This window comes from Abramis brama (assembly GCF_963993115.1).
Source record: "Abramis brama genome assembly, chromosome: 22".
Lineage (NCBI taxonomy): Eukaryota > Metazoa > Chordata > Actinopteri > Cypriniformes > Leuciscidae > Abramis > Abramis brama.
In genome coordinates this window covers 10,943,877-10,971,403 of record NC_139984.1, presented here as the reverse complement: position 1 = coordinate 10,971,403, position 27,527 = coordinate 10,943,877, and the positions used below count along the sequence as shown (strand labels likewise).

General features: G+C 38.8%; 1 protein-coding gene across 2 annotated transcripts in view; it reads left to right on the top strand.

The window, feature by feature from the left end:
- slc2a4rg (SLC2A4 regulator) overlaps positions 1 to 27,527 on the top strand; it is a 65,984-nt gene that overhangs the window by 26,534 nt on the left and 11,923 nt on the right. For both annotated transcript variants that reach the window (XM_084098153.1, XM_084098152.1), the window contains exons 3-4: positions 13,483 to 13,583; positions 23,701 to 23,930. In XM_084098153.1, coding sequence (XP_083954279.1) covers positions 13,483 to 13,583; positions 23,701 to 23,930 — 331 coding nt within the window. The remainder of the gene's footprint in view (positions 1 to 13,482; positions 13,584 to 23,700; positions 23,931 to 27,527) is intronic.

Below are 27,527 nucleotides of genomic sequence, written 5' to 3'. Positions count from 1 at the left end.
GCCAAGGTCGTCCGCGGTGGACTTTAGAGCAAGAGACAAACATGCTTCCCACACACTATATTCAAAGGCCTTCCCGGGTTTACGCAACAAGGACTTTCTAAGTAACTTTGCACATGTCAACTTATTCTATTAACACTAATCTAACTGTCTACTAATACTCTAATGAGAGTTATCTGACATGTGTAGTTGCAAAGTTACTTATAGTTAGTAGAATGTCTAAATATCGAAATAAGGTGTAACCAAATGTCTTAACAGGAACTTCTCTCTGGTGATGTATGCCAGACTTATCCAGTCATTTTGTCAGCATGACTCTCCCCTTTTTTACAGTCAACTGCAGTCTTGCATTCAGATCTGCCGCCATCCAGTCAACAACCAATTAGGGGTGGGCGACATGACCGATAAAGATGTAGTTTTTTTGTTTGTTTTTTTTTTCTTTAAATAAAATTTTTATATCAATTTTTGATACCATTGAAATTTCATAAATCTCATCACCCATTTCATTATCACAAAAAAACTAATACTAACCCAACTAACATAAGTAAAAAAAAAAAAAAAAAAAAAAAAAAAACACTGTCAAGCTCACTGAAGACAAGTAAAAGTTCATAGATAAATTAGTAAAATATGAACAAAGAAACTAATTACAAGCAATAGGACAAAAATGGAACAAAGATACAAATGAAATAGACCTACCTGAAAAGTAATCAAATGTACAAAAACATTGCGTAGTCTTCACTGTGTAAATTAAGCATACATTTATACTTATTAAAGTTACAGAAGCGATTCAGTCAAGAGCAATGCGATTGTTTGATTTAAATGAAATGACACAAACAGCAGGAGGTTTATTAGGCTGCTGTCACTTTAAGACTGAATGCACTGATCTAATATAGCCTACTGATACACACGCGCCTACTTTCTCAACTCTTTACGTTCATTTAAGACATAAACGACTGTGTTTACAAGGATGCTCGCAAAGACGGGCATTTTGAAACATCGTACAAGTGTGTATTTGACCATTCAAGCCTAATAAGGCGCTAAAACAACTCAGTCCTCACGCGCTGTATGAGCTGCGGCATCATGTGTGCGTCTCTCAGCTACGCATAGCAGAAGGATTAGTCTTTCGCTGCTAACTGCACGTGAACGATTTAAAATCACTTGTTTTTAAACTGCAACGCTTAAAAACACATTCAAATAATATGCTTTTGTGACCGTGAGTCCAAAATCTCTACCGGTTGACAGATTTCTACCGGTAAATCGCCCACCCCTACATCCAATGCAAAGAACAAAGTCCCTGAACTGAAAGTTGATTCACTCGGATGTGCATCACAATACGGAGGAAAAGATCTGTCGCTACTTCCGTTTCATTGTGCCTTTAAATCCCACAGCCTACTTTTCTGCTAGGCCTTTCAAGGTAATGTGCAAATGCATGTTTAGTTTGTGTTTACAAACTGAGGGACAAGTTAATTTATCAAAATTTTGTCAAATAAGGGTCCTGAATCAACAGTCAGGACAACATTGTGAAGAAAATTGCAAGTCTGTGTCACAAAAGGGGCTGAATGTCATCCAACAAACCACAGGAAGAATGATACGTGTGTGTGCGCGCTGCTAACTTTAGCATACCGCTCACAATGTTCAGTGCTTATTGTGCACTTTTCTGCAGGCCAGATAGCTTTTCTCTGTCTGGATATCTGCCAATTGGCATGACAGATCTGCTTCCTGAGAACACACTCAACGAAACAGAGACAAAACCAAACGAATGCATGAGGCAGCGCAATGAAAGTAGAGTGATCTACAGTAGGGTCTCCAAAAGTCCATTTACACTGCCATTCAAAAGTTGGGGGTCAGTAAGTGTTTTTTTTTTTTTTTAAAGAAATAAATAAAAAAAAATCTGCAAGAATGCATTAAATTGATAAAAAGTGAAATTCATAACGTTTCTATTTCAAATAAATGCTGTTCTTTTGGACTTTCTATTCATTAAGGAATCCTGAAAAAAAAAAGTTTCACAGTTTCCACAAAAATATGAAGCAGCACAACTGTTTTCAACACTGATAACAATCAGAAATGTTTCTTGAGAATCAAATCATCATATCAGAATGATTTTTGGAGGATCATGTGACACTGAAGATTGGAGTAATGATGCTGAACATTCAGCTTTGATCACAGGAATAAAATACATTTTAATATATTCACATAGAAAACAGTTATTTTAATTTGTAACAATTTTCCACTATAATACTGGTTTTACCGTATTTTTCTTATCAAATAAATGCAGGCTTGGTGAGGATAAGAGACTTTTTTTTTTTTTTAAAAAACATTACAAAATCTTACCAACCCCAAACTTTTTGGACAGTAGTGTGTATTATATTTTCAGTCACAGAGAAAAAAGTTCCCCATAGTTTGTGTTTCAAATAAACCTCCAGAGTCTAAACTTTCTCAAGCAATTTGAGGATAAGGATCAGCTGTATGTGTGTGTGTGTTTGTCTGCCTCTGTCATGCGGGGTGACAGTGCTTACCTTGTTTACACACACACACACACACTCATGGGTTGGTTATAAATAGTGAAGTGACCCACATCCACACGGTCCTGTAAACAGACGCTCAGAGAAAGTATGACAGTCCTCCTCACAGATAAATATTATCTGTTTACTATCTGACCACAAACACAGAAGAATCATTCACTTCATATTTCTCATATTCCTTTTAATTGTTTTGCTCTTCTTTCCTGCAGCAGCGCAGGCTTAAGAAACAGCGGTTCATTCACACACTGACTAAACAGCCAGAGTCTGTTGCTCCATATAAAAGTGTCTCACATATACCCACAAAATATTGATGTTAAAAAAAAGGGGGAAAAAAGAAATCATATATATATATATATATATATATATATATATATATATATATATATATATATATAAGAATGATGTTAACTTCTATTTATTGCTGCTTTTTTAGGATAAGTATGGCTCTTTTTTTGTAATGTAACTGAAAATGATGAGATCTATTGTAGGTCTTTCTAGAGATCTAGTCTCTCTCTCTCTCTCTCTCTCTCTCTCTCTCTCTCTCTCTCTCTCTCTCTCTCTCTCTCTCTCTCTCTCTCTCTCTCTCTCTCTCTCTCTCTCTCTCAGTGAGGTGCTGGCTTTACTCCAGCCAATAGCAGCTGTTTGTCAGTAATGGAGCTGCTCTCTGGAGTGCTATCAGGCAGGGCCGGTTCTGTTTATTTCAGCTTCTATCAGTGAACATGTGCAGCCAGGCCCTGGTTAGAGGGGAGGAGAAAACACACACACACACACACACACACACACAGAGCAGGCCAGCAGCGCAGAGACTGAAGCTTGTGGAGGCGTGGGAGTTATAGCTGTGCTTCTCACTGCCTGCTCCATGCACACATACACACACACACACACACACACACACACATACAAAACTTTACACATTTACTGACATATTAAGACATAACACAAAAATACACTAATGAAATTTTCTCTCTATACATGTACACTCAAAATGATCTGTATAAACACACAAACTTTCCCGTTTCCACTGAGGGCCTCTGAGTGAGCTTCATCCAAAACACAGAGAGTAAGGCTCAATCCCAATTCACCCCTTGCCCCTACCCCTTGGCCCTACCCCTTGGCCCTACCCCTACGTTTTGCGCGTTCCCGTGAAGGGGTAGGGCTGTCTCAATTCTCTTTTGGTTGGAGGGGTAGGGGTAAGGGCAAGGGCAAGGGCCAGATAGCCCTTGAAACGAAGATTTTTCGGGACCACACTTCAAACGAAGGGGTATGAGAAATCTACCTGCATACACTGGCTACAGAGGCAACATGACTGCCAATAATCATTTTCTTTATGTCACATTCAATCTTGTGTTCATATTTACGGTCATGTTCTTCAATGAAACGGTTGCAAAAAAATCGTTAAAGTTCGTTAACAATATGACGCGTGTAAAAAGCAAAAGTTTGAAGCGAAGTGGACGCGCGAATGAGGGGAATTCGCGTCCACAGCGTCGCGCTAAACGCCTCGCGCAGCAAGACCTCCAGACGTGCGTAAACGCATTGAAATCACTCGCGCCAGACGCTCTATTCGCGTTTGGTGTGAACGCAGCATTAGGCGTCGAAGATATCGTCATCTCCGTTGTTTTCTGCAAACTTAAAAAGAAAAATGCAAAAAATAGCTGTAACTCACGCAAGACTACAGCTGACGACGGCATCTTGGAAGTTTGTGATAAACATTGGCGCATCTCCTGTGACGTAGGCGCTAGCGACGATGTATAATGACATGTAACGGTGTAGTAGTGGTGGTCCATTTCATAGGGGAATATTTTCACCCCTACGCCTTGACACTCTGTTTCAAGGGGCAAGGGTAAGGGGTAGGCGAAGGGGTATAAAATAGAATTGGGATTGGGCCTAAGAGTCAATGATAAGTCTGACTATTGAGTATTGACTATGCATTTATATCTGGCAGAAATGACAGCACTACTTACTTTGGCAAGTTTTTTATATGGAAAAATAGAACATAAAATATCAACTTGTCTGATTTATCTAAACGCTCGATGGGGTTCAATATAAAACCCTAGAATTTTAGATTCAATTTTAAAGAACCCTTTATGCCAAAAAAAGTTCTATATAAGAAAAAGATGTCTAAAACGACTGCATAATACTTTTATGTGTGATGTTTTTCTAGTGATAAAACATGTTTTTTTTTGTTTTGTTTTTTTTTAAATAAAATTTCGGAATTTTTTTATATAAAATAATTCCATGATGGGAACCCCTAAAAGGTTTTATATATGAAGCGCCTGAAAGAACCCTTTGAGGTTCTGTATAACCTTTTCTTCTAAGAGTCAATCCAGCCGTTATAGCCATTTTGATGTTCACTGTTGTATTTTGCATAATTCCCGTCTTATAGAAATATTTGGTTATTTATGGTTTGTAAAATTCTCTCATCATTTACTCTCATGTTCTTACTTTCTTCCATAGAGCATAGAACAAAGGTGAATTTTGGAAGAATATCCTGGTTGCTCTTTTCTTCACAAATGAAAGTGGATAAAGACTGGTGCTGTTAAGCTTCAAAACAGGCAAACCAGACCCATAGAAAGTGTTCTGTACAACTTAAATGGCTTCTTTGAGGTAGTTTTACTTACCGATCAGAAAACTTCAGTTGTGTTGACAGACCGCCTCTCACCAGAGTCCGCTAAAAAAAATCTGTTTTCATCAAGCCACCACATCACAGCTTTGTAACAATGGCACATAGCTGTAACACAACACAAACCACAGCTGCTTTTCACAGCTAATATAACCTAGAGCTAACCAGGAGAAAAACACAAGCAGAGATGCTTATTATTCATTTCCTCAGGGTTGTGGGATTTAGATTGGAGTAATGTGACCATAGATGTGTATTTGTTTCAGAGGGGAATACAAACAGGCCCTGCGACCAAGCTGTTGCTAAATTCACAGGGACAGGCCAGTTTTTACAGTTGGCCCAGTGATTGAATTACTAGCCCCTTTCACACAAACAGTCTGTGCTGGTAAATTACCGTTGAGAGATCATGTGTGAACGAGACCGTCTCAAAAATACCAGTAAAGCAGTTCTGGCAATTTCCAATATGAGAAGGTACCGGTAAAAAAACATTACCAGTAAAATACTGGTATGAGCACTGAGGTCAGAACACGGCAATCATGAATCTCAATCGGAGTCGTTTACGGTAAGCTCCTTGCTCACACTTGTAGTTCGGTTCTCTTGGTTCTTTTGATCCGGACCAAAAAAGAAAATGATACATTTACGGAACTTACGGAACATCCTAAACAATGCCGTGAGCTGGGCTCAATGTGCTCGGTGTATGTGTGTACATATGATGGTATTTTTACCAGCTGAGAACTCGTGAAGAGCTCATAAAACGTGTAAAGGAGTCAAAACAGCGTCAGGAAATCGTCCGTCACACACACACACACACGAAGATCTGCTGTGGTTCAAACGCCTGTACCAAACTGTGATGGCAACATCACGACTGAGACGAGGAAAAAAGATATGCTTCAGCATCCTGTCTTTTTAGGCTCAAATCTTGTGACATCACTTCCTCTTTTCGGTTCGTTTAGATGTCCTTGGGTCGATGTTGTGGACACACACATTTACAGTGTCCGCTTTGCTAATGACCACCGTGATGCGAGCAAACTAGATCAATCCCATTATAATCAAGTGTAGACCGCTTCATGTGTAAAGAGAGTTGTCTAGTATTGTGTGGTTCTGCTCTCTTAAAATCTAGACACAGTGTTACACAGGCCTGCAGATGTGTTGAGTAGAGTGATTAGAGCATGTGGCTTCATTGATAACAGTAACACACACACACACTTACATTTGACTGGAGCTCTGCGATCTAGGTTCCAGTAAGTCCGATTTATCACACAGACACACATACACATTCACAGATTTACTAAGTCCCTCTGTGTGTGTGTGTGTGTGTGTGTGTGTGTGTGTGTGTGTGTGTGTGTGTGTGTGTGTGTGTGTGTGTGTGTGTGTGTGTGTGTGTGTGTGTGTGTGTGTGTGTGTGTGAATATGGTAAAGTATGAATCATGCAGCTGAATGTGATAAAGAGCTTTTTCGGGAAAAGCGTGGAGAAGCGGGAAGGCAGGAAAGCAGGCAGTGTGTGAGTGTGAGAGAAACAGAGTGGGAGGGAAACGTTCAGAGAAAACCGTGTTGTTGCTGAAATCTGCTTGAGTCTGTGATATCCTCCCGCTCGCTCTCTTTACCAAATCATTCACTTTTTGGTGCTAAATTGACTAAATAGTCACTAGAAGTTGGCTAAATTATATCCAGCATATAAAATATGTTACAAATTTTATTCAGCAATGATGCATATATTTTTATCTCAAATTAATGCTTTTTGAACTTTCCATTCATTAATGAATCCTGAATGTATCATGGTTTTCACAAAAATATTGATGATAATAATAAGAGCAGCAAATCAACATATTAGAATGATTTCTGAAGTTTTTCTTCAGCAACAATAAAAGCATAATCCCTGTGTAGATATATTGGTAAATGTATGTAATTAGTTCAATTAAACATTACAAATTACTGCAATTAGTCTAGAGACATTCTCATTTGCAGAAACTATTCATAAATAGAGTAAATAATGTTATGGAGTGCAATACACTATGTATTGTATTGTATGCATAATGCAAATATGCAATGTAGTAATTATAATGAATTCCATAAAAACACAGTCTATCTAGTCTTAATTTAGATAGCTAATTAAATGTGTGTGTGATGCATTTGTTCAGTGTGAATATGTAGGTGTGTTTGCAGTTCTGTTTCTGACAGTCTAGATCAAAACACTCACTGGATGTGGCTTATGTCTCCGAGGCTGAATTTTGGTGTTACGTAAGAACATATATGTAGCAAATTATATTTGAAAGCAACACACACAGACACACACACACACACACAGAGTAATAAAACCAGCATACTGCCCTCATCTATAATGTGTGTCATTTCTTCGCCTCTAGAAGCAGTTTCTCCTTTCCTCTTTTCCAAAACTGCGGTTTTCTTTCTGCATAAATCTGTCTCTGCCATTTCTCTCTCTTCTCTCTAAAAACGAGGCAAAACCTTCATATTTTATTTATGTTCCTTATTCTGTCTGCTTCTAATCCACTGCTTGCTTTTTTTTTCTTTTTTTTGTTTGTTTTCTTCTTCTTCTTCTTTTTTGCAGCGATAGAAAGATTTTTGGAAGTTGACCCAGATAAAGGAAAAAAAGTTTGACAGCCCTGCCAAGTATCTGGGCTTGGCTTTCAGAGCGACTCCAAACCAGTTTGCTCTGGTTAGGCTGCCGGGGGGGGGGTAGGAGGGGTAAAAGCCCGGAATATGAGGGAATACGAGGGAGTGTGAGTGGGATTTTTTTGATTATATAACACAGAGACACAGCTTAGCATTGTGTCGGTTTCTGTTCTTAGATCAGTGCTGCTGTGTTCAGGGTGGAGCAGATCAGACGGAGGGAAGAATCTCATTACCAGAGCAGCTCTATAACCCTCAAATCTCTTTTTCTCAAAAAAGATTACATAATTACAAATGTTGAAATAGGTAATTGACTTTTAAGGAGTAGGTCACCCAAAAAAAAGTCTCTCTCATGCTGTTGTTTTTTCTGTGTGATATATACATATATATATATATATATATATATATATATATATATATATATATATATATATATATATATATATATTTATACTACAGGGCCGTTGAATGCTTGAATCTGATTGGTTGACGAACGTTCTAAGGTGTGCATTATTTTCAGGGAAACGCACAGCTAAAGTAGTTCCAGGCAGGTCTCGACCGCATTACAGTTCCATATCACTTTGCGTAGTCAACTGTAATAACGGAAAATAGGATACAATTCATAACAAGAAAAAACATTTAGCCCCATGCGCTTGATCTGCAATTTTCAATGTCTAGCTTCACAATCAATGGAAACATGCAGTTTAATTTTAATAAATAAAGTATATAGTCCTATATAATCAATAGAAAATTAAACTGAATATAGGCTAAATAAATGGATAGTCCTGCAGCACGGATTTTTATTGCAGATAATTTAACAAATAAATAATTATTGATTGGCCTACTTGTTAAAAGGGCTTTGTGTTTCATTTATTTGGCTAGTCTACTGTCATCTGTCAATAATAGAAACAAAAGAATGAACGAATTAATTAAAACGAATTGAATTAATAAATAAATAATAATATTTGACCCAAATTTAAATCATTATTTACTGATAATCTTCAGTCAGATATGGACATTCACATTATTGGTTCCATACAGTTTTATACGAGTATTATTTATATACTAATATAGTATATATTTTGAATTAGCTTTTATTTTTATATTTTCAGTTTTTAGTTTAAATGTTAGTAATTGTGCTATGAACTATTGTATTAATTTTAGTTTTTTTTAATACTTCTATTTTGCTTTGATATATTTTAGTTTTAGTTTTATTAATTTAGGTACTTCAACTTAATTGTATTTATTTCAGTTAATTGCCGAGGCAACATTTCTAATTTTCTTTTTTCAGCTAATATTTATATTTTTTAGCTTTATTTCAATTACCAAAAATTAACCGTATTTTTTATTATAACGGGTGCATAATTCAGTAAGCTTGCGCTTTAGACCAGGGTTTCTCAACCTTTTGCCTACTGCGACCCACTTTTTTTTTGTATGCCAGTCATACGACCCAAATAATTCAATAACGAAATGCCTCTTAGATCTATAGGCTACTACTCCGTAGGCCTATATGTTTATTATAATTGATTTCACAAAAACACAGAAATATTTTCAATAGACAGACTATGAGGCAAACAGATTTTTTTTTAAACTCACGTCAATGTGACACTTGAGACACATTGAAATAATCATATCCAGACGCGGTGGAATTTGGGAAATTGCGACTCGTAGTGTCGCACACAAACTAGCTGTTGTCAGCCTATTCCTGCTTTTTGTTTTCGTTGCAGTCACTGTTGAAAATCCTGACTCGCAAAGATAGGTAGTGCTAAATGGCAAGAGAAACTTCGTTGCACGTTCTGCAAGTTCAGGATATTCGTGTCTGGTTTGAATCCAGAATGAGCTCAGGTCTGTTTTGCGAAAAGCAAGCTGCAGGCTGCCGTCAGATGCAAGTTCCACTAACTGTGTTTGCAAATTAATGGGGAGTACAACATCCACATCACTTGGGTCTACTGAAAAAGGATTGTGAATCCACGCATTCCCAACTCTTCGGTCTTTGGGAAAATAATCAGAGAATTTTAAATCTGAGAGAATGTTAATCTGGTCAGGTGTTCCCGGACAATTCTCTGTATGTCGGTGCTGATGTGAGGGAATTCCTGCAGAACATCAGTGAGGTTAGGAAACATGTCAAAAATGTTCTCCTGCACTCTCTTCTCCCACAATACCAACTTCCGTTTGAATGCTTCAATTTTGTCAGCCATCAAGAAAACACTGTTGTTTCTCCCCTGAAAGGAAAGGTTTAGCTGGTTTAACTGGTCAAAGATATCGGACATGTATGCCAGTTTCCCGAGAAATTCAGGCCCCGTATAATGCTTTGCCAGGGGAGACCGTTTCTCCTCCAGAAATGTGTGCACCTGCTTGCGCATTTCGAAAAGACGATTAAGAGCTTTTCCTCGCGAGAGCCACCTAATTTCACTATGATATAACAACTGGCGGTGGTCTGATTCCAGCTGGTCGCACAAAATTGAAAACAAGTGGGAACTGAGAGCACTGTTCTTCACTAAATTAATAGTTTTGACAGCATTGTCCATCACCTCATTTAAGGGCACTGACATTTCTTTGGCTGCAAGGCTTTCACGGTGTAAAAAGCAGTGAACCCACGTCGCCTCAGGTGCTCTGTCCATAATTTTTCTCACAACACCACTATGTTTGCCAGTCAGTGCGGCCACGCCATCCGTGCAAATGCCTACGCAATTATTCCAAACCAGGCCATTCTTTGTGAAATAACCATCAAGGCAATTGAAACACTCATCTGCTGTCGTCCGTGTCGAGAGCTCATTACACATCAGTAGATCCTCATGTGTTGCACCTTCCCAGTTGTAGCGTACAAATGCAAGCAATAATGCCATCTTTGAAATATCTGTTGATTCGTCGATTTGAATGGCAAACAAGGGGCTTGCTCGCACTCGATCCAAAAGTTGCGTTTCAATATCATCGCTCATGTCTATAATCCGTCTGGAGACAGTGTCGTTGGAGAGTGGGATTTCTTTTATTTTGCTAGCAGCACTTTCCCCTAGTACCTCGCGGCACATGTCAACTGCACATGGGATAACTAGCTCTTCACCAATATTAAACGATTTCTTAGCACGGGCGATATGGCCAGCTGCCAGATAACTTGCCTTCAGGGTGCTTTTTGAAGCGATTGTGAGCGACACAATACTACTTTGCTGTCTTTTAAGTAGGTCTCGCTTTCGTACAAAGTAATCCACAGGTTTACCCACACATGTTGGATGTTTAGTCTGTAGGTGACGTTCAAGTTTGGATGGCTTCATGGACTCATTTGCCAAGACCTCACCACACTCGACACTGTGGTTTTTCATCCGACGAAGTAAATCCATATTTAATATAGTCCGGGTTGTACTTGCGTTTACATTTTGCTGCCTTTGAAGTTGAAGGAGTTTCCGAATCTTCTGCTTTCTTTCTTTTAAAAAACGGATGCATTTTGTCAAGCTAATAAATTATTTTGATAGGATAGTTGAAATACAGCGTTAGAAGCCACGGCAATAATGAAGTACGACATTTGAAAATCAGATTCGTTGGAGGACAGGCTATGTTTACATGCACACCTTTTGTTTCAATCTGTGCGCGTTTATGATTAGGTGTTAAGGCTTTTTAGTCCGATTGAGCCGCCAATACGTTTACTAACGGATTATTTTGTTGCACGTAGTCTATTGCAATGAGCCTATTATGAAGCCCACTTATTGGCTGTGCTAGTGAACACTGAAGTCTTGCGACCCCCTATAGAATTATCAACGACCCACTTGTGGGTCGCGACCCACCGGTTGAGAAACCCTGCTTTAGACAACCTAGGAACGGTTCACACAGAATGTGTTTTTGCTGTTAAAAATCTTAAAGGGATAGTTCACCCAAAAATGAAAATTCTGTCATCATTTACTCACCCTCAAGTTGTTCCAAACCTGTATGAGTTTCTTTGTTCTGCTGAACACAAAGGAAGATATTTGGAAGAATGTTTGTAACCAAACAGATCTCGGTCCCCATTGACTACCATAGTATATTTTTTTCCTACTATGGAAGTCTCCATGTAAACAACAAAAACGTGAATCTCTGAAGACATCTTCAGTCTATAGTTTTTCATCGCCATCTAATGGCCTGGCAGCAGTGATCCCTTTGTACAAGAAGTTACATTATTATTAAGAGCAGAGCATGTGAGCGGAGTGGAGCGGGAGCGGGCGGATCTTGGACAGAGCGCAGAGCGGCATTTTTAAAAGGACGGAGCGTCGCCTTATTTCCCGCTCCAATTTCGCTCCAATTTCGCTCAGCTCACTCCATGAGTCTGAAGCATGCTCAGTCAAACCTAAACCAGGATCCATCTGTCTTGCAGTCATCAACAGTAGACTATTTTCAGTCAAAACTCGGCTCAATAATGGAGTTCAAAAAGTAGGCTACTTCAAAAAGGAAAATGAGAAGTCATACAGGTCAGGTGTACTATTAATATAACTAACTAACTAACAATGATAATGTGGTACAAGAAAACGAATGTGGAGACATCGTTTCAGTCAGCAAAGATTCATTTTGGAATCTCAAAAGACACATCTCTCTCAAACATGAACGTGAGCTACGCGAACACGCTGGGAAGAAAACAAAAGGTTAGCAAATTGAATACGGTAACTTGTAACAAAGTGTAAATTAAATATAGCGTAATATTCAAACAAATTTGTTTTTTCATTCAAGTAGACCTAATGGTTCGTTTTATTTAGCCGAATTTGTGTCGTCCGTAATAATATTTATATTATTAGGCCCATTTATTCGTTTAATTTTACAGCAATTTGTGTATGGAAGCCAATTTAAATTTTAATCGTGCGCGTTGCGCAAAAGTTCACTTATCAAAATTCTGGCCTTATAGTTAATTTACTTTTAAAAAATGTATGTATATTTTTGTCTATATAATTTTTATTTATATTATTAGGCCCATTTATTCGTTTAATTTTACAGGACTTTTTGATTCTCACCGCTCCACTCCGCTCACATGCTCTGATTAAGAGACACATTTCTAACATCGTATCACATGTTGTGTAGTTGTGTTTGTTGAACCAATATGCCACTTTTGCATTGGCATCAGTCTCATCATGTACAGTAATCATATTTAAACATTTGTTAATTTGCATAAATATTTAAATGTAGTGTCTGCTAACTCCCTCTCCTCTCTCTGTTCTCCCACATTCCCTCCCTTTTTACCTCTCCCTTTCACTGCAATCCAATATAACAGCCATCAATCATGTGCGTACTATATAAATACACAGCTCACAGTTGAATCTCACCTGCGAGCAAGACACTAAACAGTTAACAGAGCATTTCATTCAACTGCACACTAAATCCTGGTGTTGATTTACAAACACGAGTAAACTCTCTCCCACACACACACGCTGAATAAATACAGTTGATAATGGAGCTGTGCTGTGTGGGCATACACCAGAGGCCGAGCGTTAGTGTTTATTACAGCGCTGGAATTTTCCATTACCCGTGATGAGTTCAGCACAGTAGGGAGCTGCGATACGGCCGAGAGAAGTGTTTACTGTGGGAAGAGAGAGAACGCCGCTTAGGCAGAGAGAGAAAGAGAGTGATGCCGGGCCGGGCAACCCACCTAACAAATGTGTGATGTTTTATGTTGGTGTGAGAGTGCGCTAAACATCTGGGTCTGCTTGACGTAATTGGTTTCAGCTGATCCGGGTCTTTTAAACCTCTTTTCTCTCTCTCTTTTAACAGGAGGCCTTCTGGTCATGCTGATAAAGAAGTGATGGCTGCCACCGTCCTGACCACACTGTCCACCAGCCCGTTGGTGCTCAACCCTTCCTCCAGTGCCTCAGGTTAAACTCCGCTCTGACCCCATCTACCATGCTAGTGCTCGCCTCCCTGTTAACTGATAGATCCCAGAACGTTCAGGTTGAGTGGCGGCTTGTCAATCAAGCTCTAAGTAAGCAATAAGGTACGAGAGGCTGTGCTGTATCGTGAATAAGTAACGGCTGAAGGGCGTTGTTAGGCACGACGCGAAGCGGAGTTCCTGCAACCCCTTCAGCCGTTACTTATTCACGATACAGCACTTGTCTCGAGTACCTTATTGCTTTTATAAAACGGTTACCACACAATACAACTATTAAAGCCGAAAAACATGTATCTATGCAACTTTTATGAAGTAAAATCACTAAAAGCCTTCCTTCCGCTGGAAAAAATAGTCCCTGACCGTAAACAGCAACAAAAGTTACATACATTATTTCACCAATAGATGGCGGCAAAGACCGTCTTTATGAGTGAGTCAGTCAGTAGAGAAGACTTTTACATTGAAAGGAATCAAACTTGTGAACACAGAGAAGGAAGACGCAACTGACAGATGACTATGGGCAAGGAAAAACCCCTTAACTGTTAAAAGGACAAGATATCGCAGCGGACATTCAAACAGATTTTTTTTTTTTTATGATTATGACTGACCTGAAGGAAAATGCTATATCTAGTGTAAATGCAGGTACACTCACTTACTCGATCTCTTACAATACTCTACTATAGCTTCAATGAACAATATCAATGAGCTCAAACATGTGTTTAAGTTACTAAGAGTGGTTGCTAGGGGTGTTGTGTAGTGATAAATAGAACAGTTGGGTGAAGAGGTCATAGCCATGTTTTATCGTGAACAAAGCACAGCTATTGACTAATCAGAATTAAGGATTGGAACTAACCGTTTTATAAACCTCCATAAGTGCCCAAAAGAACTCCTGCTTTCTCCAATTTTATTTGATTTATATAGAAAATGGCTTTAATGAAGTGTGTGATTTCTGTCCCACTAAAGAGAATTGCAAAAATAATGGTTGTTTTCGAACACCGTCTTCTAATGGAACCAGTCCATTGCATTTCAAACTGATCGTCCCGCCCCAAACTCACAACATTGGTTGAGCCAGTGTTGCTGGTGAGTAGAGTGGTGCAGGTATGATGTCACTTTGTAGGCCAAACGGCAGTTTGCATCACACTGGTTCCCTTGATAAAAACCCAATAGGTTTTTTTCATTGAATTTTGAAAATCTCAAAAAACAAGCTCTATGATCAACAAAAGTTTATGATTTTTCTACTACACGTTTTGGCAATCAAGATAGATATCACAGATGAACACAACTTTTATGAATTTTGAAGCCTAAATGCAGTCACCAAAAGTGAAAGCTAAAGGTAGGCTATAAACGAAACTAGACTTCAAAGTCACCCTCAAAGTCACCCTTGCCGCTTCCGACAACTCTTTCAGTTTTTATCTAAAAACATTTCCCCAGAAAGTTTGAGTTAGCAATAGTTTATAAGAGCACAATTCCCTACTGTACCTTTAAGATTTCTGGATGTAAATGGCCTCTGTTATGATTGGCTAATCTCAGCATACCAGCGTAGTTCACACATTAGTTCATTAGAATAGCTGTTGTAAATGGGAATACAAAATAACGCCATAGCCACAAAGATTTCTAAACGGGATGTTTTGGCAGATTTGTTTAACAAAATAGTCTGTGTTGAAATGAGTTTTGCATTAATATAATCATAGGTCTACATGGTCATCGGACTCGTATTTAAAAAGAGCAAGAAAAGGCCTGTTTTCCATTTTATGTCCCCTTTAGCATGATGAAAGGAAACCCAGACTTGCTTTTGAATGGGTTTGTAAGTGCAGTGACTGGTCCGTCCTTTAGCTCAGGGCTTCCAAAACCAAAAGTATGCTGACAGATTTTCAGAAGAAAAGACAAAAGACATTGTGCAGCAATAGAAGTGCTTGAGCTCTCGCATTTATGTTTTATTAGACTTTGAATCAAAAACTTGTTTTGTCTTTGAATGAAAATGACACCCTCATGTTGTTCCAAACCGATATGACACAAAAGAAGATGTTTTGAGTAATATAGCGGTTGCTCTTTTCCATGCCGTTAGAATAATTGGGTACTAATGCTTTCAAGCTTCAAAAGCTTAATCTCAAGTTTAATCATTGACTTGGAGTCAGTGAATCAAACTTAAAAAAGGGATCATTTTTGTGAACTGGATCAACTGATTTGTTGAACAGAACTATTCCTTCAAGAAGTGAAGCCAAAGATTGTTCTTTTTTGAAGAGCAGTATTTTTAATGTTAACTGGACTGTGGTGAAAGCGTTCTTGTATTGCGTTTGTTCTGACCTTTTCAGAGATTCTAGAACAAAATGAAAAGTGAGAGTATTCTTAAGCTGTGTCACTCCACAGTCCCTTACATTTGTGTCTTGGAAGGAACAGACTGTTTTAATGGATCCCCTGAACTTTTTCCATGGAGGATTTCCCTCTCGTTTGTTGCTTCAGTTATTGAGTTACTCAAATCATCAGCTATCATGTGGTCTTAGCTGACCTTCTCTGGTTTTATATTGTACTATTTCAGTTGGCCAACATTAGGCTACATCAATGATGGATTGTGGATGAACAGTTTATTTATTAATGCTTTATTGTTAATATAGGGGAGATTGGGGTGTCCGTTCAAAAGTTTTGAATCAGTAAGACTGACTATTTTATATTTTTGAAAGAAATTAATGAATTGTTCAGCCATTAAACTCTGTTGGTTCATTCAATATAATGTTTTCAGCTAATCGATTTCACGTATTGTCAATTCCCTTTATAACCAATCCAAACGAATACACTGTCACTGCATGCTATGCAAATTAGTATTCCAGCCCTCCGCCTCCCCAGCACCACCTGCCTAGATCTGCTACGTGGTACTACTGTATTTTTCATCAAATAAATGCAGCAAGAGACTTCTTTCAAAAACGTTATGAATTCTCACTTAGCCCAAACTTTTGATCGGTAGTGTAATATTTGTCACTTGATCATATACTTAGAAAGGGTGCCTCATATGCCGCTGTAGAGGTTCAGTGATTAAACCTTTTCCTTTATGAAAATGAGAATGTGCAGCAAAATAAGACTAACTTTTTCACCACCATTGACGCAATTTTCCGGCTTTCCGTGTTTTCACTGTTATACGGTAGGGGGTGTGTTCACTGTTATACGGTAGGGGGCGCTATTACACATCTTCTGAAAGAGTACAGAATCTCCAGTTCAAACACTGGTGAAGAAGCAGAAACAAGCGATGTCATATGTAAGCAGATGCATGTGTAAAATAACGCGATCATCAACATTAAACAGCATATAAATCAAAACTGCCTAATGTTACCGAAAAAAGTGTCGACCCAGGAAGAGCTATGTCACGGTGGGTTGCAGGAAGGCAGACGAAGAAGAAGATAATTTCCAATACAATGTTTTAATGATAATCCAGAAGACAGGGCTGGTGATGGGAGGACGATGATCCCCTGGCGGTGACGGTGGAGATGGTCCTCAAGCACAGATTCAGAGCTCCTCAGTGCCGACAGACGAACTCGAGAGAGGGAGGAGTCTAGATGGTGACGAGGCTGATGAGAACTGGGGGACGACCGACGGAGACAGAGCCGGTGGATCCGCAGGCGCAGACCGAGGGCTGGTGCAGGAGACCCAGGTGATGTCGCGGTGATGAGCTTCGTAGTTGGAGCCAGAGTACACGAGGGCTGAGGTGGAGCCGGTGTGAGTCAGGACAGAGGCGATGCCGACGGGAAGGAGGAACCTGCTACAGCCAAAGGGGTGGAGGGACGAAGCTCAACGGACGAAGCGCAACAGATGGCCCGCAAGTCCGTGGCGGAAGTGGTGTGACCACTGACCAAGGGGGAGCCGGTGGGACGGGGGAATCTGGAGGAGCCACTAGACCGAGGGTCTCTGGTGGAGCCGAAGGTGGGAGGAGCCAAGACAGAGCCGACAGGTTGGTGGGACGAGATGGAGTGAAGGGATCCGAGGCCGGAGGCGGAGCCGAAGGATCCTCCAGGATAGGGGCTGCTGGTGGTTGCTCGACCTGCGGCTCGACGTCAATGCATAGACTCCCGGAGACGGCGCAGGACTGCAAGCATCCGGCAGCGATGGGACTGGAGGACTGGCTGAGCTCTGTGGTGCTGCCGATGAAACAAGACTTGAGAGAACAAAGGTAATCATGACACAGTTCACACACTGGATAAAGCAAAAATTAATTCCCAGTTCTCTTTGAGTAAAACAGATAATTCAGATAGCGGGTGGGATAGGGTGGGAGTTGACAAGTCCCTGTCGAAGTCTATCAGCCAGTTCTCCGTCTCAGTTCCCTCGGCCGCTGGTGTCTCGGGCTCACACCCCTGGTCAGGTCTGCGGGGGCTCACGTGACTTCTCTGCGGTTGTGAAACGGGCAGTGCTCTGGATCAGGGCGCGACGCTCTCCAGACACCTGATGACGGTCTCCTTCCAGTTCAGACCTGTGGTGTCTGGGAGGTCGATAGGATGGTGGAAGGTTGCCCCGATCCAGAACAAGGTCTTCAGGGTTTTGTCGTCCAGGGAGCTGGTGACGGCCAAACAAAGAAAATTCTTGACAAAAGAAAATAAATCATGGTTCTGAACCTGGACGATAAACTTGCCTGTTCGTCCATATTGGGCGGTCCGATCATCTGTCACAGTGGGTTGCAGGAAGGCAGACAAAGAAGATGATAATTTCCAATACAATGTTTTAATAATAATCCAGAAGACAGGCAAACAGATTGAGCAACACACACTTACACATAACAGTGATCGGACAGAGAAGGAATGTGAGGGACCAACTTATATAGCAAACACAAATGAGGATGATTAATAGAGCACAACTGACGCGTATTAACTAATAATGAGGTGCGGGAAAATTTAACAAAAGGAACACATGATGAACATAAAAACAAACTAAAAGTCCATGATAATGAAACTAGGCTGAACATAATGTGACAAGCTATAGGACTGTGAAGCTTTGGAAGCTCGATCTACTCCATCTATGTGTATTTTTTATCATTGTTCTGAATGATCCGATCTGAATGTAGTCAGAATGTGAATGTTTTGCTCAAAATGTTTTATTTTTATTGAACTTACCCACATTCAAGTGTTGAAAAAAAAAAAAGCATTAAGATAAATAAGAATAAGAATAAAACTGGGTTGGTCTATTCTTTAATTTGATATATTTTATGTTTAGATATACATACAACAAAATATTCTTGGGGCCATTCAAATTTTGTGAAAATGTAAAACAAAATGCTGGCTTTGGCTGGCGACTGCAATGCTGACGGGGAAACAGTTAAAATGACACTGGACATTAGTACATAGTTTTCCTTGTGTTTATGTTTGTATAACTAATATTTCTGTCACTTTGATATAGAAGCTTTCAGTTGAAGGCACATATCCTGAAATATTATTATATCTCATTACTCTTGCCTAGAGGACAATTTAAGTAAAAAGTGGCACAGCTTTCCTTACTCTCCATTACTATTTAATCTAGGACATTGGCCTTGGGATTGGATTTTGTGTGTTTTTCATTTTGCATTGTAATTTTTTTTATATTTAATGCAAACACATTGCCCATCTGGGAAATTAAAGACTTATTATAATGTATCCTGGTGGCTGCACAAATAAAAGACAAGAGTCATTTTCCTCCCCACCAGGACTAAATAAATATGGCCTGCCGGTAGCTCAGTATAGATTAATATAGCCTAATGACTAACGGCATAAGGCCTCCTCAAGGCAGCTTGTTCTCGCCAAGACTGTCTGACGGACTTATAAGCGACCAACCACAGTTTAGGTTTATGTGAAATGGATTACACCACAGCAAAACACTCGTGTGGCGAAAAAAAAAATCAAACAATGGTACATCAATCTTCATACAGGACTGAAGCAGAAACTACACGCTTAAAAATAAAGGTTCTTCATTGGCATTGATTGTTCCATGAAGAAACTTTAACATCAATGGAACCTTTTAAGTGCATGAAAGGTTCTTTATAGTGGAAAAAGGTTCTTGAGTTTATTAAAATGTTCTTCGCAGTAAGAAAAAAAGTGGTTAAGAACTGTTCACTGAAAGGTTCTTCGGGGAACCAAGAAGGGTTCTTCTAAGGCATCATTGCTGACCTGAGTGGGATGTTAAACAGTGACTTGGAGTCAGTGAGTCAAACTCTGTAGGGCTACTTAAATTACAATTCTTTCCTGTCACTTTTGTGCCCTTGAGCCTAACACTTAACCCTTAAATCATGCTACTCCAGAGAGTCGGTTCCTGTAATTAGTGCACTGTAAGCCACTTTGAATGAAAAACATTTGCTAAACTGCAAGTGCACACTTACTGGAAGAACCCAGACCATTATCCTAAGAGTGTCATGAAATGGAGGTGATTTGCCCTTTTGGAGTCATTCAAGGTCAGCACAGCTTGAACTGTTGCTCAAGGTTGTGTGACAAGTCTTTAAGCATAGTGATTTAGTTGTTTAAGTTAGTTTGTTCAGGGTTGTAATTGCTTAAAATCAGCTGGACAATGTGTCTTATTCTTCTGCATAGCTCAACTGTGTATGTATGGTATATTTTTAGAATTGTGTTTACAGCCATTATGTTTTTATCACACATCCCCGGAGGTTGGAGATTTAAATTATGTTTTAGTTTTGAACAATCAAAAAGTTACACCTTTAATTTGACAAAGTTATACCTTTAATTTCTACATTTACTAATACATTTTTAATAATTGTATTATGAACAAACATGAATTAACCATAACCAGTATAATTATAAAATAACTTTAAACTACACTTTTAAATAAAACACTAGGTTAAAAGGTCACTGTGATTTTGCCAAGTAATACATGTTCCAAGATCAACATTGCCGATCCTGCGACAACATTCCTGTCCAAAAACAGTCTTAACCCTATCCCTACCTCTTAACCTAACCCTACCCATAACTTATCCCTAAAATCAGTGGGAAATGATAGGTGAATAAGAATGGTGTATAAGCCCCTAACCCTTGTTGTACGCCTATGACATTAACTGTAAACCTATCCCTCAAATCTGATTGGGATGTTGTTCCACATCAGAACTACTTGGTGAAATCACGTTCACCGAGTTTAAAACAACCTTTTTTTTTTTTTTTTACTTCATTCATGAATTAGTGCGTAAAGATTAACTTACATACTCTAAACATTTATAAAATATTCCACACAACTAAATCATATTTTACAGTGTAGCATATTTTATACTGTTTTTAATATGTAGACTATACAATATTGCCTACATTTAAACAAACATCAGAAGTAAAAATGAAACATTTAGAAGTAATTCAAGTGCAATCGACCAGTCTCTGTTATAGCGTTTCCACTGTAACGACGCTGGTTCTCGTGCCGGAGCTGTAATCGTGTTTGGCGGGGGAACTGCTAACTTCATCTGCTAACTGCTAACGTCCCTGTATGTTGCTTTGCATAAAATGAAATGATTACCAAGTAACCATTTTAGAGATAAAATAAAATATACACAAAACCTGTATTCTACAGAAGAAATGCACCAATTGGATGGCGCTTCAACTCTCTCTTGAAGAGGATGCAAAAAGCCTGCGATAAATAACTCAACCGCTGGGTTGTTACGTCTGACCTAGGAACTGGGTAACACAAAATATACCCAAACAAAAATAACCCCCTAAAAAACAGTGTTTGGATTGAAAAAAATAACCCAGGATTTTTTTTTGTGTGGATATTAATAAATGCTGCGTAAAATGGAGATCATTGTTAGTTAGTTGATACCTAATAAACTGACTGATGTTAATGAATTGAACCTTATTGTAAAGTGTTACTTATTACACTTTAGTACATTTTACTTTTAACACTTTTTTTTTTATTTTTTATTTTAGTACATTGAAACTATTGTATTTTAACAAATGAGTCTCATATACAGGGCTGCCAACTCTCACGCCACACATCCATTTTCTCACGCACAGAAAAATTGCGGAGCAAAGGGGTACTTTTAATATTAAACTAATTCTCAGCTCTTAGATTCCGTCAATTTTATTACGAAATTCAGACAAAAATACGTTTGGCGCTTGTAAATGTGACGTGACAGATCGCTGAGCGCCTCAGTTCAAGTGCACGTGAACCGATCATCTGTTACTTTTTTATTTAAAGATGCAGTACAACTTACCGAAAGTATACATGATATCGACCAATTAGTGTTTTTCAACCATGGAAAGAGGTCAATATAACAGCAGGAGAACAATTATGTCACATAACGTTACATTTACCTCAGGAAAGCCATTTAATGACCATAGCATGTTAATTGAATAGAAGAAATAGCTAGAGAGGAGATTTTGCTGAGCACATATTACATATTTATTATATTTTTACTTATGTCATTAAATAATTGTTATTATAACAAAAACAGCATTATATTTAATTTAATTTGTTATTTTTAACCTTTAATAATACCAGCAGATTGGGCCCTCTATGTTTACAGCATTAGGTGAGATTATTTTTTTTAAATAAAATTTAAAATAAACATGTATCCAAATTAGTCAATATTGAATCAAAATCGGAATCAAATCACAAGAATGGAATTGAAATCTTAAATTTTTGTCAAGCAATAATAAAAACTGTATCCTACTAGTCATTGTACAATGTAAACATTGTAACATGTTGTCACTAAACTTCATAAAATTCTATTTAGTTACCAAATGTTTTGACAATCACAATTACACTTATTGTGATGCAATATTTGTTTTGCATACCCCACCAAAAGAAAATCTCACTCCAAGCTAAACTCAAAAGTTGGCAGCCATGCATATAAACACATTTACTGGAAATTTCCACATTCATAAGTGTAAACAAGGTCATGTGTTGCAATTTAAAAAACATTTCTTTGACTAAAACGGCCACAGGCAACAAAACAACGTGTGAAACAATTTCTATCACGCATTAATGAAATAACACAATGACTTTAGTGTGACTCTGTTATTTTATCTTGATCCAGTGTTATCTGTGTGCTATCTTTCTTCTTCTTCTTCTTCTTCGTTGTTGTATGTTCAACTCAACTCAAAGTGACTAAACAGTATAAAATATTCACAAACAAATAAAAATACAAATAAAAATAAAAATAGTATTTACTATTCACACTGGGTCTAATGCCAAATTTCCTGGATTCTGTGAGAGAATGGATATCTTGGCATATATGTCATGCTCACTTTAACAGAAATTGGACTAGCCTTCAAATAATAATTGCGGTATAGGTTTGGATAGATACCATTTTGCTTTGGTAAGATATGTGAAATAGAAATAGAATGTGCTTTGAAACATTCAAGCTCTAATTGTTTATTTGTTTAAATATGCCTCTTTTATGTATTTTTTAATTTAGTTTTAATTAGTTTTAATTAGTTTGTTTGTTTGGTGTTTTGTTTATTTTATTTTGGTGTTTTGTTTTTTGTGTTGAATCTGTGGATGTGTTTACTAGTGGTGTTGAAAATTAATCGTTTCTATGATGCATCGTGATGCTAACGTGGACGATTCTGCATTGATGCAGTAATAGACCATAATCAATTATTGGCGTTATAGCCTACTAACGTTTCTGGTTTCACTAGCGTAAAATGGCGGAGGGAGGCGGAACACAAAAGCAAGTGCACCCACTATTTTAACATTTACAGCGCGTGTGTGTCTGCGAGTGTGTGTGCGTGTGTGTGTGTTAGTAAGTGTGCGTGTGTGCAAATGTGTGTGCGCGTGACCGTTATTGTAACTTGAGTAGGGTTTTTAGTAGTGTTTATTAGTTCTAATTGCTACTGTCGTCTGCTGTGTTCAAGACTTAAGTTTTGTTAGACTACATTCAGGAATTGTACATTCTTGGAGCAGATAAAATAAAAAGGTTCATATATGACTGTATTCATTGACGAAAGTGTAGCCATGTGCAGTAATATTGCAACTCATCGTGATGCATCGTGATATCGAATCAAATCGTTGACCTGATAATTGTAATCAAATTGAATCGTGAGACCAGTGACGATTCACACCCCTAGTGTTCACTGCTGACTTCTAATAGCCCAACTGGTCAGTGAAACTGTCAAAGCTCTTTTCTTGCTTTTAAAATTGCTGTGTTCTGTCTTGGGTTGTAGATCTGGCTAGTAAGGGCTGGAAGGAGAGCCTGTCTGCCAGCTACAGCAGCTCCACCAGTGGGAACTGGAGCTGGGACGCCAGTGACCAATCGGTGCCCTCCACACCGTCCCCGCCCCTCTCCAACGATGCCGGCAAGAGCTTCCTGCTTTCCTCCCAGAGTGATGACAACAATGAGGACTCAGAGAGTACACACTTCCTGTTTGAGGACCCCATCCCCCGGAAACGAAAGGTAGGGGTCAGGTCATATGAGAAAACAGAGTGTACTTGTGTGGTTTATCAAGCCTTGGTAACAATGTGGAGTTCTGATGTGTAGTTTTTGTGGACAAAGGTGGCAGTGGATTTACCTTCAGTAATTTAAGAGCTCCTTAAAACACATCAGCTTGGCTCTGGCACAACAAGTCTTGTCACTTACGTGATGGAGTGTTTTCGTTCTCTCTTTCATTCTCCCCCTTTTCGTCCCCTCTTCTATTCAGTTTTTTGTAGAGTGGAATCATTCCAGAACGTGAATGTGGTTTCAATGTCAGGAAGCCATTAGCCTTTCTGCCTGTTCACCTTGTTTTGGTAGAGGCTGAGGATGTGTGTCTGTGTGTGTGTGTGTGTGTGTGTGTGTTACAGATTCGTTACAGATCCACCTGGTCTTATCCTTTAACAGTGCTACACACATCTTAACACAAGTTTTTCACACAATTCCCGAGTGCACAATCTTGTACACATGGATCCTGTCATGCCTACAAGCCTCTTTCTGAACAAAAGGAGAAAAGTGAAACATGTTTACTCAGAGGTTTTTTCCTTTTTTTTCTTTTTTATACAGACTATTTCTCAATTCTGATGCAATATGTGCAATTCCAGATATTGGACGGAGAAATGAATTGGGCAGAAACAGGACAGAAAAACTTTCCTTAAGTGATATCAGACATTTAAAAGTAATATTTTGGGTCCAGTTGAGTTCAATGTAAGTATCTATGGCTGTTCATTAGAACAGAAAATATTTGTTAAGGTTTTTAATGTTTATAAAAGAAGTCTCTTATGCTCATCAAGGCTGCATGTACAGTGAGGAAAATAAGTATTTGAACACCCTGCTATTTTGCAAGTTCTCCCACTTGGAAATCATGGAGGGGTCTGAAATTGTCATCGTAGGTGCATGTCCACTGTGAGAGACATAATCTTAAAAAAAAATCCAGAAATCACAATGTATGATTTTTTAACTATTTATTTGTATGATACAGCTGCAAATAAGTATTTGAACACCTGTCTATCAGCTAGAATTCTGACCCTCAAAGACCTGTTAGTCTGCCTTTAAAATGTCCACCTCCACTCCATTTATTATCCTAAATTAGATGCACCTGTTTGAAGTCGTTAGCTGCATAAAGACACCTGTCCACCCCATACAATCAGTAAGAATCCAACTACTAACATGGCCAAGACCAAAGAGCCTGTCCAAAGACACTAGAGACAAAATTGTACACCTCCACAAGGCTGGAAAGGGCTACGGGGAAATTGCCAAGCAGCTTGGTGAAAAAATGTCCACTGTTGGAGCAATCATTAGAAAATGGAAGAAGCTAAACATGACTGTCAATCTCCCTCGGACTGGGGCTCCATGCAAGATCTCACCTCGTGGGGTCTCAATGATCCTAAGAAAGGTGAGAAATCAGCCCAGAACTACACGGGAGGAGCTGGTCAATGACCTGAAAAGAGCTGAGACCACCGTTTCCAAGGTTACTGTTGGTAATACACTAAGACGTCATGGTTTGAAATCATGCATGGCACGGAAGGTTCCCCTGCTTAAACCAGCACATGTCAAGGCCCGTCTTAAGTTTGCCAATGACCATTTGGATGATCCAGAGGAGTCATGGGAGAAAGTCATGTGGTCAGATGAGACCAAAATAGAACTTTTTGGTCATAATTCCACTAAACGTGTTTGGAGGAAGAAGAATGATGAGTACCATCCCAAGAACACCATCCCTACTGTGAAGCATGGAGGTGGTAGCATCATGCTTTGGGGGTGTTTTTCTGCACATGGGACAGGGCGACTGCACTGTATTAAGGAGAGGATGACCGGGGCCATGTATTGCGAGATTTTGGGGAACAACCTCCTTCCCTCAGTTAGAGCATTGAAGATGGGTCGAGGCTGGGTCTTCCAACATGACAATGACCCGAAGCACACAGCCAGGATAACCAAGGAGTGGCTCTGTAAGAAGCATATCAAGGTTCTGGCGTGGACTAGCCAGTCTCCAGACCTAAACCCAATAGAGAATCTTTGGAGGGAGCTCAAACTCCGTGTTTCTCAGCGACAGCCCAGAAACCTGACTGATCTAGAGAAGATCTGTGTGGAGGAGTGGGCCAAAATCCCTCCTGCAGTGTGTGCAAACCTGGTGAAAAACTACTGGAAACGTTTGACCTCTGTAATTGCAAACAAAGGCTACTGTACCAAATATTAACATTGATTTTCTCAGGTGTTCAAATACTTATTTGCAGCTGTATCATACAAATAAATAGTTAAAAAATCATACATTGTGATTTCTGGATTTTTTGATTATGTCTCTCACAGTGGACATGCACCTACGATGACAATTTCAGACCCCTCCATGATTTCTAAGTGGGAGAACTTGCAAATTAGCAGGGTGTTCAAATACTTATTTTCCTCACTGTATATGATAAAAAAATACAGTAAAAAAACAGTAAATGTAATTTATTCCTGTGATGTCAAATCTGAATTCTCAGCATCATTACTCCAGCCTTCAGTGTCACATGATCCTTCAGAAATCAGTCTGATATGATGATTTGATGCTCAATAAACATTTCTGATTATTATCAATGTTGAAAACAGTTGTGCTGCTGCATATTTTTGTGGAAACCGTGATGCATTTTTTTTTCAGGATTCTTTGATAGAAAGTTCAAAAGAACAGCATTTATTTGAAATAAAAATCTTTTGTAAAATTATAAATGTCTTTGCTGTCACTTTTGATCCATTTAAAGCATCCTTGCTGAAAGTATTCACTTTTGAACGACAGTGCAGAAACAAAAATCACATTTACAGCAAGGCACTTGCTATGGAAATTAATAGAGCAAGGCTCTGCACTGGAATTAATGTTTAAAAACGTACTGTTACAAAAAGACTTCGACTTTCACTATCATTGTTAATATAGGAATGCTTGCTGACCATATCTGTGCAAAGTAATATCCAGTCTTTCAATTCCTGTCAGGACCATATAAAGTTTGTAAACCAAGGAACTTTGTAAGATATAACTTGAAGTTTATCTACAGTAGATAAACAGATGATTACAACCCCACACAACTTTACTTTTTACAAATAACACACAATTTTTTGTTGAGAACACATAATATAATTCAATTCTGCTGTGAAAAGCTTATGGACTTCCATTCTAACCTTGTGCACTGTATTGCTGTAAGACTGGAAAAACTGGAAAAACTGGAAGAGAGGGCAACTCTCTGAGAAAACTCTCTCTTGTGAAGTTAGAATCACCATTTGAGACGCAAGTCTCACCTCAGAATGCATCTCTTTCCCTCTTCCCCCACTCCTTCTCTCTCATGCTGAGATCACCAAAATTCACCCAAAAATCTATATGGTTTAATGTGGATAATTATCATACAATATTACACATGTTTGGTATCATTTGAAATGTCTCAGTGCGACTGGTACAAATGTCTCATTCCCAAAGAAGTAAACCAAAAGGTAATAAAGTTCTTAAGAGTTTAGAGGTAACTCGCACACTGAGGAGGGTGGGTCTTCCAGGCAAATGTCATTCTGCCCCCAAAAGGTGTAAACTCTGAATGCAAATTCCCATTGTTAGCAAATGTTTCCATG